At 36.8% G+C, this 12,701-nt stretch overlaps 1 protein-coding gene across 3 annotated transcripts in view; it reads left to right on the top strand.

Annotated features, from left to right (window-relative positions):
* The window catches only part of LOC124605302 (cyclic AMP-responsive element-binding protein 1), a 63,985-nt gene extending 51,555 nt beyond the window's left edge, over nucleotides 1-12,430 (top strand). For all 3 annotated transcript variants that reach the window (XM_047136881.1, XM_047136883.1, XM_047136882.1), the window contains one exon: nucleotides 8,664-12,430. In XM_047136881.1, the coding sequence (XP_046992837.1) occupies nucleotides 8,664-8,811 (148 nt within the window). In that variant the 3' untranslated portion in view covers nucleotides 8,812-12,430. The remainder of the gene's footprint in view (nucleotides 1-8,663) is intronic.
* The last annotated feature ends 271 nt before the right edge of the window (nucleotides 12,431-12,701 follow it).

Raw genomic sequence — 12,701 nt, 5'->3', positions numbered from 1 at the left:
GCTCAATACAAAGTTACAGAACACATTTATTTTCGAAAAAGAAAATGCATAACTGATCCATGCAATTATACAGTACTCAACTGGTAATTAGAGACAAGGATGGTGGCAATGACAAGACTCCTGTGTTATTCAAAATAAGACGGCAAAAGTATCCATGGCTCTTGCTGTGTAACTAGCTCTAAAAGTTTTCTTCTTAGCTTCAGATTTTAGTAGTACAGATCCAGCCAAAGTATGCTATGAATACGAACCCAAATTACGTCCACATCTGAGGCTACATTATATAAATTTGCTGTTCTTCTTGTCTTGTTTGGTTCACAAGATGCACACACTTTGGCTGCTAACCATCAACTTACTCATGCCACACAGGAGCTTTGCAATTCGACGACCAGATCCAGTTTTTCTATTCCCACCAAGCCAGTTTTGTTGCAGAGGGGCTTCCACCCATGTTTTACATGATTACAAACCTACAAGTCTTATGCATCCATTAAAGTAAAATTTTAACTTTTCCATTCTTTTACAGCACATTACTTTTGAAATTACATCCATAGATTAATTTTAATTATATAAAATTTTCATAAATAATGAATAAACCATTACATGGGTGTTACATCAAAGAGTGTGATTATAAAGAAGTCACATTAAGTAAAAACAGAGAAGTTATATAAGACCTTTATAGGTAATATCATTAATAGTGTTACAAATGATAGTCTGATTTCCTTGCCTTCCATGTTGGCACACAGTTCATGGACAATTGAACTGGTTCTTGCTCTGTTATTTCAATGCTTATTCTCAGATACAATGCTTTATACTACCTTCGGGGCAGGAGCGGGATGGTTGTGGTTGGGGGCATATTGTGTCACATGCTGGGTCCGGAGGAGCCTTGACCCTGCCTCCTTTGCATGCTGCCTTTGTTTTAATTGCTTTGAGATGTAGTTTTAGCCTCTTTTCCTGCCGCACTCTGTTTTCCATGTGTATTATTGAAGTTCAACAGATATCCCTTACATTTTTGCATGTTTCCCTTTTACTTTTCTGCCTCTTTACTAGACTAGCTGTCTTTGCCCTTAATTGGGTTTTCTGGGGTCAGAAGTGGGTGGGGTTTCTCTCAGCATGGCTGAGCCCTGGAAGACCAATTGTCTGCTGTAATACAGACCCAGTCCATATACTTGTACTCCTCTGTAAATTCTTGTTCAGCTGTGGCATCAATATTCCCAGACACACACACACACACACACACACACACACACACACACACACACTCTCTCTCTCTCTCTCTCTCTCTCTCTCTCTCTCTCTCTCTCTCTCTCTCTCTCTCTTTAGACTCTTAGAAGTTAATTTCTGTGCTGGTCCTGCACATATCTGCGCCGTATAACCTTGAAGAAATACCTCACATTTGGCGCACTTACGTGCCACAGTACACGCTCTGATGTAGAACCAGAGAGTATTGTGTTATGGCAGCTGTGGAGAAACAGGTGGTAGCTTCCAAGTACTGGTGCAGCTGTTTTTACAATCAGCCAACATATGTAGTATGGCTACCACGCGCATCTATCATAGTTAGAATAGAGGAAACAGGTTCATTTGTTTTCTGATTTGGATTAGATGTGTTCTTGTGTTCACTGCTGCATTTAGATTTGTGTCATCACTGTCACTTCCTGAGCTGTCATACTTTCCTGAGTATGAGTTTCACCATATTTTCTTCAGGCAAACTTTAAACAATGGAGAATTATCATCAACACACAGGAAATAATGGAGTGAATGCTCAAACTGCAACTGTATTCGCATAGAAGTGAGGAGACTTTCACAGTCATCGTTTTTCATTGCCCAGGGCTGGTAGGAAGATCTGATTCCTTTATCTGTTTGGAAGAATACAGTTATCAAAAGTAGTTGCAGGTGGTGGACTCTTTAACCATCATCTGTGTCCTCACTGTACAGGATCAGAAATTGGTACTTTAAAGCAGGGCCGGCCAGAAATTCTGCACACATGCGCAGCTGCTGCTCATATGCAACTTCCTGGTCACAGTGTGCACACTTACCAGATTTGTAAACAGGGAAAAGGAGCCGTCACTGCTCATTTAGTGTGTGTGTGTGTGTGTGTGTGTGTGTGTGTGTGTGTGTGTGTGTGTGTGTGTGTGTGGGCGCGCGCACGCGCGCGTGTCTAACCACAGATGTCACCGCTTCTCTTTACTCATTAGCTGGGATACAATTTACATGGGGCACTCTTGTGCTGTTTTCACAGTGTGCATTGCAATCATGGGAAGGTATCATGTTATTCCGTCACCCTATCAACAAAATATCATGGTTCTAAAACAAAACATAAAAACAAATGGTGCACAAGTATGCCAGATTGGTTTTACACCCACTTTTTAGCAAGGGTATCAAACATGTCTCTCAATAATTAAAGGGTAATTTTTACACATGCAAGTAAACATTAAATAACCGGTTTAATACCATATTTTTCAGATAACAATATTTGCCCATGTAATGTGGAGCAGAATGAGGTAGAGTTAGTAAATAACATTTCGATGTACCCATCAATTTTCTTAAGGGCACTTTATGTGACTTCCCGTTCTGCAGTGTTCAGTACACTACACTACACTGCCTATATGAAATGAGTGTTGTGTCTTTCAGTCGTGAACTTGCACTGGATGCCTATTATTCGGCGGCACAGCAAACGTGTGTTTTCATCTACTTTTGTAAAGAAAATGAAGTTCCCAGTCGTATTTAAGTGACTGAGAACACAGATCTCCTGTTCTTTGCTTTTCAGCAATACTCACCATTTCTCAGTACATCTCGCATAAGGCTACAGTCTACAGAGGAAAACAAGACTGGGTGTCCTTCAGTGCTCCAAGTGCAGCATAAACAAGGAAGCGGAACTGTTGCCGCTCATTTGAGATACGTGTCTAGTTGCAGATGTTTGTTTCGCTGCGCCCACTGGTCGAGATGTGCACACCTGTGCTGCAGTTTTGCACAGTGTGCAGCATTTTTCCAGCCATGCTTTAAAGGATTCTGTGTTCTTTTCTGGCTACATAAAACTTAATTGCTTCTGCACAATATTTTTCCTGTAACAGGTCTTGAAAGCACAGATAATTACCAAATTCAAGGGCTACAACTTATATGTGCAGTTTGCTAGCACATTTTGTAAATTTACATTTTTGGGGTGTGCAGGGCAACAATCTATTAGGAGAAAATACTCTTGTTGCAGGCATCAGTTTTTGTACTAAGGCTATGCAACTGCTTTTTAAAAAGATATGAAGTCATCAGTACTTAGTGACAGAGTTTGGAGTTATTGGTTGATATTTTCACATTTTTAACAGAACGAAGTTACTTTGATTTTCAATCTCAATGGCTTAATTTATTTGAGGTGCATCAGCATTGGTAAATAACGTTCTTGTGAGTTGAACATTACTGCTTTTTCATGTATGGCAATTTTTTTGCCTTTGAAGGCAAGTATCTTATTTGGAATGACACTGAAGAAAAATTGGGTTTTATCGATATAAATACATCCTTGGTTTCATATTGTTGCGTAATTTCTTTTAATTTAATGCTCTGGCATCCACTAACAATTTCCACATTTTCCACTAACAATTTTCACATTTGCACTGTTTCCTTCATGAACGTGTCGATCCATCCATTAGATGCAGAGAAATTCACAATGATGAGCTTATTGGCCACCTTAAGCATATTTTTGTAACATTTTTCATAGTAATATAATGGCAGAATATTTTCTAATACCAATTTAAAAAGCAGCAAAACACTATGTTCAATTATGCAGTGGCTATGTACACTGTTACACAAAATATAGTTTTTGTTAAGTTGTGACTACACAGAATAGCGATCATGAAAGTTAACCGTGTAGTGCTTTAAACAATAGTATATTCTCCTTCCTTATTTACAACAGTCTGCCAATGTTCAGGTAACTTTTCGATTTCGTGAATGTAGAAATCACTTGGTTTTGAAGCGGAGAACTTGTCGAGCCGTGTTTGGAGCGAATTTTTATCTGGAAAAGAAGTTCTTTGAAGGTTGTTAGGGTGTGCAAAAAGTGAAAACCTAAGGGCAAAAGATCTGGTGAACAAGGTGGGTGCAGAAAGACTTCACAAACCAACTCTTGTGTAGTATATTTTGTTAGTCTAGCAGAATGTGGGTGGGCATTATTGTGGAGTAGTATCACTTCAAGCAGTCGTTGCGTCTGCAAGACATCTCAGTTATTGACAGTGTATGTCAGCAATTATGATTACACCTCGGGGAAGCCTTTCATAGTACACCACATCGTCACTGTTCCACCATATGCATAACGTTTTTTTGTGGATGCATGCAGGTATTTTTATGGGGAGTTGCTGCTTTGTTTGAGCTCAGCCATTCCCTTCCCTTCCCTTCCCTTCCCTTCCCTTCCTTATGTTAGCATAAAGACACCATTTCTCTCACCAGTAATGATACAGGGTAAGAATGATTGGTGCTGTTCACGACCCAATTGATGATGAGCTAGCAGAGATGCATATATGGCCACACATTGATTTTTGTGTTTTTGGGTTAGATCATATATTACCTGAACCACTGATTTTTGAACCTTCATTACATTTGCCAGTTCAGGAGTACATTCATGTGTATTAATGTGCTTAATGTACATCATCAAACTCGGAAGGTGTTCCTGAACCCTGAACGCGGAGAGTTGCTAATGTCAAAACGATCCTCCTTAAAATGAAAAAAACCATTCATTTTCTTATTGTGCTCTGTCCAGTGGTATTATCTCCATATGTGGCGAAAATCTTTCTGGCTGCCTTTGCTGCTGTCAGTCCTCTATTGAACACAAACAGGATAATATGTTGGAAATGTTTGATTTCTCCACTTGGCACTCCCATTTTCCAGCATCCACCCTCCATCTCCGTGACAAATGACAATACGTAAACTCAGATAGCAATAGTGAACTACAAATAAAAAATGATCAATCCTAAGGGCCCGGGTTCGATTCCCGGCTGGGTCGGAAATTTTCTCCGCTCAGGGACTGGGTGTTGTGTTGTCCTAATCATCATCATTTCATCCCCATCGACACGCAGGTCGCCGAAGTGGCGTCAAATTGAAAGACCTGCACCAGGCGAACGGTCTACCCGACGGGAGGCCCTAGCCACACGACATTTCCATTTTCCAACAGTGATGTTGCTGTTGGGTGACTACATCATGTGTCCTATGCTCTGAACATCTGCTGTCATTGAGACCACTTGATGTGAGCTATGAGTGGGTGACAAAAGCACATAGCAATCTCGATTTCAGCACTTCGGAAGCTACCGTGCTGTAAATAGTGGAAATTGTATTTATACTCCTGTAATATGAAAATGTGCACTGTAAATGTTGTCATGCATCAAAGATCTTTCCAAAACGTGTTTTTTTTTCTAAAGTGCCAAGAAGATCTATGGCAGTGTTTAAAACCTTTCAGCACCAAAAAAATTTACTTTCACTAGAGGTGCAATGTATTTTTAACCAAGAAAGTGTATCTTGAACCGGGAAACCTGGGAAAAATCCAGGAATTTTTTTCCTTGTCAGTGTATACACCATGAACTTACAGTATGATATTTTTGGTGGCCAGATGGCATGTTGTAATATTAGTACAAAAATTATTACCCATTGTTGCTGCCCAATTTGTATTTGTTAATTTTATTGAGGGATATTTTTTTCCCAGAATTATTTTATCTTGTGGCCAGTAGGTTTTGGTTGTCATATGTATTCTGGATGTAAAAAATTTAACACAATTCAATACAAAAGGATTACCTGGAAAGTAACGTCTCATAACGAGGGCAGTGACAACAATATTTGATAGAAGTGTGCATTTTTTTGTGCACAGTGCACATCTGTGGTAGTGAAATAATTGTGCTGTTACAGTACTTATTAAAAGATCATATTGGATAACTAATGAGGAGGTACTGAACCTAATTGAGGGGCGGGGGAGGAGAAATTTATTGCGCAACCTGATGAAAAGAAGGTACCTGTAGATATAACACATTCAGAAGAATCAAGGAGTTGTCAATTTGCTAAAGTAATGAAGTGAAGAGTGGTGTCTAAAAATTGTAGAGAGAGAATAAGGCTTGATTAGAGAAAGCTGTTTCGAATGGATGTAAGTTATGCTGAGATAAAGAGGCTTTTACAATATAGACTAGTTTTGAGACCAGCAAAAAAAGAAGAAGATTGGACTGAAGCACATGACGTAATAGTAATTTAAACTGCATGCTGTGAAATATGAAGTTCATGCAATTCTTGCAAAAATAAACAAACAAAAAAGTCTTTGCAGCTGACAATTAAAAATTAATTCTGTTCATAGATAAAATTTGAGGAACAATGATGATTTGTTTTGCATAAAAGAGGGCTGACCTCTTTTGTGATGAGCAGAGTTTTTGGTCTTTTACTATCAAGAATAAACTCACTAAAGAAGTGAGCAAAATCATTTTACAAACTGCTGTTTGACAATATCTACCTTTTACACTAATTTATGAGAAGAAAATATTATTACATTCCATCCTGAATTTTCCGTCATTTGATTTTTATACTAATTTCTTATATTATTTTGGCTGTTTTCATAAAACTTTTAATAAAACCCTTCCAAAGAGTTAATAATTTACTGTAGAGACCTGACGATTTAATTTGTGTGCTGGCAGAGTTTTCTGGGTTGTACCGCCATGGCCCATGAAACATTTCTGCTCCTAACATTTCATCCAGTTCTGCGGTGGATTGCTTCAGTGGTGCTCCTTGTTCCACTAAGCCTTGTTGAGGAATCTGAATGTTTCATGGACCATAGCCATACAACCGAGAAGGCTTGCCAGCAAAGACATCAGATCATGAAAGCTTTCAATGCATAACTTCATTTTTAAGTATCAGGGACCTAAAAAATTTCCTGTTTGTAATATATGCTAATATAGTTGCGAATTCTGCTTCAGAATCTGAAATTAGCTAATCAATGTTATTTAATTGCAAATAGTATCCAAATGAAATATTTTATGACAGAGAGTTTGAAGTAGATTTATTTTGTGCTTATAAATATTGCAAATTTTACCAATTCTCAGTTATTGGTGTTTCACATCATATGGCAAAGCCCAGTTTGGAAACACAATGTGTGTAAGAACATGTGCAAAATCAAAAAGTGCGTGAACGCAAAATGTATTAATGTGCTCAATGCTCTGGTGCCACACTAATTGTGGATGATTGAATTGCCTGTGTAAGATACGCACTGCATATTGCAATATAGGACTCGACGGTGATATGTAGTGTCTTAGAACAAAGAAAGCATTTAAGTTTGTCTTGATTTAATGCCGACATTTTAATGTGGGTGTTTTAGGCACTGAGAATTTTGAACTTTGTTGTCAAATACAAGAAGTAGTCAGGCCAGAAATTTCCCTTCTGTGACACTGGCAACCTCAGCAAGTAATTGTGCAATAGCCATTACCGAATGCATATGTTGTGTGTGGAGCTTGAGTTTGTGGCGTTTTTTTTTTTTTTTTTTTTTTTTTTCTGGGAGGCAGAGAGAGAGAGAGAGAGAGAGAGAGAGAGAGAGAGAGAGAGAGAGAGAGAGAGAGAGAGAGAGAGAGCTAATCCTGGTCCATCAGAGATTGATTTGACCTTCACAGTTCCAGACGGTATTGGTGATTGCAATGACCATATGTCAGTTTTGCTTGCACAGAACAGATGCGTAGGCTGGCTGCTGTGTGGGAGAGAGGTGGGGCTTGTTTCCTTGCACTGCTATTGACCCTCCTGTTGGCCAACTGACAGTTTATTGTGTCCAAATTCTGCAATTTAGCTACCAGAAAACAAGACCTGTCGACTTACTTTTAGTATGCCAAAAGTCGTCTTCTAATGTCTGAATAGTTATATTTTGTTCCATTTCTACATTGAGTGCCCTGTCAGTTATATCTTTAGCATTGTCAAGTAGGAGCTGCACAGCTATGAAAGCCTATGAAAGGTCAAAATCAATGTTCTGCAGATTTTGTAATTATTGAATTGGGCGGGAATAGAAAATGTTGAGAAATACTTTAAGTTGGAGAAGTGCATTGATCACAGGTAGGAATATGCTGCTGCTTCTCAACAAAAACAGTCATTTTTTAAAAGTTTAAAATAGAGGCAAAAGAAAAAAAAACAAGCAACGAACGTTTTGGAAAAACTGTTGGAAGTTTTTGCAATAGCAGACATTATAGTCAAAAAAACTTCAGTCACCACTCCAGATGCAAACTTCTCCAAAGATAAATGCTGTGTTTTCAGGTCTCTAATAATTCCAGATATTTTTCTTCCTTCAGTTATCATGTTCTGTAAATATACTCCACAAAATTCACAATGTTTGATTGACAAAATGATATCCTGATATAAAGACTGACTACTAGTTAATGAAATGTAGGTTTCCCATCTATGGGGAGTATCAGTTGCGGCACTTGTTTTGAATGACTGCTGTAGGCAAAGAAACATAATTGTTTGTATAATGGGTTAACGTTTTCTTCAATGTGAGAATGGTTTCAACCAGTGCCTTGCACTACACAATATGGACGTCACTTCCCAGATAGTCCACAAATCCATGTGATGTAGACTGTATCATTAGCATATTTATCACTATTGAACCACAAAGACTTTGTCATTTGCTCAATCACACTTTTTGTAATAATGGAATTTTTTTTCTTATTAATATGCTGTTATTTCAGGGAAGCTGCCAGAGAATGCAGGAGGAAAAAGAAGGAATACATCAAATGCCTGGAGAACAGAGTAGCTGTGCTAGAAAATCAAAACAAGGCCCTTATAGATGAACTAAAACAGTTAAAAGATCTTTATTGCCAACAAAAAACTGAGTGAGCTTGCTTTAGCAGCTGATATTACATCCCATCATACCATGCTGATTTTTCTCAGCCATAAGGTGATCAGTTCATTGATCTTTATTTCTATTGGAAAATGAAGACATAGCTGTGATTAGCCTTTCCCACAAGGTTGTATGTTTGGAAACAAGACAGACTAATGTACAAAACATATATTTTTACAAAGAAGTTGCTATTAAGTAACGTCGGTTTTAACTACAGTGCGTACAAACAACACTGTGTTGACAGGAAGGAAAAATGTTGATGATGTGTTGTACTGTAACTGTTGGGGTAAAAAATCTCCTTTGAACTTACTAATATCTAATGCTGGAAATGTGATTGGTGATAAGCGAGTTCTTGGAAGTGAACTGCAAAAGATGACTTGCTTAGTGCATTTAAAAGGCTTGTGATGTGAATATATGAAGTGTAATCAACACCAAAGTATCCTGGCTTACTGGAGAGAGACAATTAATGTAAAAAAAATCTGTCCTTGTATAGATTATATATATATAAATATGATATATATACCAGAAAATATAACTATATTTTGTTTGTACAAATAATGAAAAAGCATTGCATTATATGTAAATGTTGTTCTTGTACTACATCAGCATTGCAGTGGTACATACTCAGGGGCTGGTTCGTGTACTTCATGTGCCATACAATTCATAGTTTTCTTTTTATGCCTTACCATTTACTAATCTAGTGTTCAAGGACGTACTAATTTGGAAACAAATCAGATGCATCTTTTGTAGTCAGTGTTTTAGAAAAAGTGGCAATGCTTTTTCTGTTTGTTTTGTGATATTTGTTGACGATTTTAAATGTAAAATATTTTAATGGTATGCAGGGTAATAGAAAGTTAATGAATTTTAAATCGTTTTCCAGATGTTTACTTCTGTTCATTCACAGGGGTTTTTCTGACTCAGGTGCAGAATTCTGAAGTGACTAGAAGCTACAACTTTTTAACTTCTTAACTCTTCTCCTATTGTTTTTCAAATAAGGAGTGCATGTGGATGCTAAGCAGACTGTTTGCATGCAGGAAAACTTGTTATCTTCAGTTATTCATTTCATTAACTGAAATAGAGCTGGGGAGAAGTAGCATCAATTTTGAGTCCTATCTTTGAGGTTTTTATCATTGTACGATCCCCCCCCCCCCCTTTCCAAAAAAAAGTGAATCATAAAGCTATTAGGAAATTCTCAAATCTTTTCAAATTTTTAATAAATACTCAGTATTTAACTAGAACTACTTTGGAAAAATAAGTCTTGTGCATATTATACTTAGCAAGTTTTGATTTGTTTCATTACTTCTTTTTAGTGCTCTAGATGGATATGGCATAATGAACACTAAAGCGTAAAAAATCACTGTCCTACAGATTTCTGGTTATTGGGACCATTGTAGTCATTCAGAAATGTTATACTTAAATATTAGTGTTGTCTAAACAGTACATGATTTGCTAGCTGAGTCTGGAAGATATTTGAGTTGCTGTAAATCATGCTCTGTTTTAAAACACACCCAGTCATTCAGGAAGAGATCTTATGTGAAAAATCTTCAGAAGAGGAAAATAAAATTGTTGTTGGTTCTTTTCTTTAGTACTTACTTTTCTTTATTATAATTAATTTTGGAGCTTTAATTTTAATATATCACTGCTGTCTTAAATACACACAAAAAATTCCAAAGGTAAGTTCATAAGTATTGCTGTGACTCATAGGTTCATGTTCTTTTGCTGGATACAAACAGTAATAAAGAGGTAAAATTTATTGCACTCTTATTACAGTGGACCTTTATGGCTATTTTATCAGAGTGGGTATGGATAGTGCAATAATAGTCCAACTGAGTAAAGTTTAAGAACTAGAAAGTGGGTATTTTCTCTAGAGCATGCATTAAGACAACAGCTTGCTCCAACCTTATTTTATAAGACCTCTGCACCTTGCACACTGAATGCTTTAATAACTGTTCTCATTAGCACATAGCTATTATTCCACAATTTCTGTAAAGATGCATAAACTGTTTCTCTTAAGATTGACTGGTGTGATCAGGAAATAAAGTGTTTCTTTGTCATAATATTAGCTGCTGTATTCAGCTGCTAAAGCAGATTGTGCCTCTGAAGTAAGAGTACTGTTGGTGCATATTTTGTGAGCAATTATCTGTGTGAAACCAACCTCAGTTAAGGAAATCATATTGAATATGAATGTTTTCCTATGCATTGGTGTAATACTGTGCACTGGAAACTGAGAGGCAAGAATGGTCAGAAAAACTTTCCTCTTTTTTCTTACTTCTAATAATAATTATTCATTGGAGTTAGACTTTCAAATTATTAATGTGACAATGCATGGAAATGTTTGTTCAGCTTCCCATTTTTCTAATGATGTATAAATGTGAAGAAACACTATTACCTGGTTATATTTGTTATTGTGTACATTTATGTCAAGAGTTTTGTTAAAAAGGAATGTTAACACAGAGTAAACCAGAAATGTTGCAGTGTCTTATGAGCAGTAACTAAGAATTTTCTGTGACTATTCATTCTGTTTAAAACTAAACTGTTGATGATGCTATGAGTCATAGGAGAAAATTCACCTCTATAATTGAAGAGAAAATTGTATTGTTTATTGACAAGTGCTCTGGAAAAGAAGAAAAATTGTCGAGGAAAATGAGTGTGGTTTATATTGCAAATCATTATCCAAGAATAATGTGTGTACACTGGCCATTTCTTGTGCTCTTTGAACACAGATAACTTCATGGTTTTAAATGTGCCAAATCTGAATCACAATGACCTGTGCTATGTACTGCTTATGAACTACAAGAAGAGATCCTTACATTTGATGTTCTTGTAACTTGTGTGTGTGTGTGTGTGTGTGTGTGTGTGTGTGTGTGTGTGTTTTAAAGTAGGGGTGGGCTTCTGTATGTGAGAGTATTGTATGGAGATGCTGTTAAAGCTTTTCGAATGTTGTGGATTTGGAAATATAAACTAGTTTTAACGGAGTTATTTTTGTATAGATTACTGTAACAAATCTCTATTAACATCTGCATTGCAAGCCACAGTTACATGGTACTACAGGTTTCATATTACATATTGATTGCAAGAACATTGTCAAAAAAAAGGCAAGTCTGCCTTCCAAGCCTTCACAACAAAATAAATTTGTTGCACTTTGATACTTACTGTCCCTATTTTTAACTATGTATTTGCACAACTATTTCACATCCCAATGTTAGTTATATTTAATGGATAATATTTTGGTGTGTGTGTGTGTGTGTGTGTGTGTGTGTGTGTGCGCGCGCGCGCACTTCCTGAATGTACATATGTAATTGTGTAGGTACTGTGAGTTTATGGTACAGATGTTAATAGTGTACTTGTTGTCAGGTGTTGATCTAAGCATATATATTATGAGAGAGAGAAAGAGAGAGAGAGACAAATTATTATTGTAAATATGTGTATTTTTACAAATTGAAAAAAATTAAAGGTGGTTTTTTTCTTGTATAAAAATAGGCTCAAGGTTCTCCTTGTCCTAGTTGTTGCCTTCTTTTGTAAACTTTTCTTGCCACCTAAGTTTTATAAATAGCACATTTTGTAAATATGTCTGAATAATAGATGGTCAAGTAAACATATAATGAATCAACAAAATACAGTCCATTTTATTTTGTTGTTTTGTAAATTTCTCCTTACACATATGTGAGGACATTTTGGGATAGCTTGCCATGCAATTTCTGCTTCATGTCCCACTCCAACTGTGAGGTGGGATTGTGTTTAGTGATGCACTGTACTAAGTTAAACTTTTGAACTACACAAATATGCAGTGCTTATATGTTGCTGCTGTGTCTTTGTCTCTGAATAACTTCAGTTCATCATCATATACTGCCCTTCTGCATTTATTTCTACAACAGGTGACTTATAC

This window comes from Schistocerca americana, chromosome 3 (assembly GCF_021461395.2).
Source record: "Schistocerca americana isolate TAMUIC-IGC-003095 chromosome 3, iqSchAmer2.1, whole genome shotgun sequence".
NCBI classification, from domain to species: Eukaryota; Metazoa; Arthropoda; class Insecta; order Orthoptera; family Acrididae; genus Schistocerca; species Schistocerca americana.
Note: the sequence above shows the minus strand (reverse complement) of the source record. Positions and strands in the feature narration are given on the sequence as shown.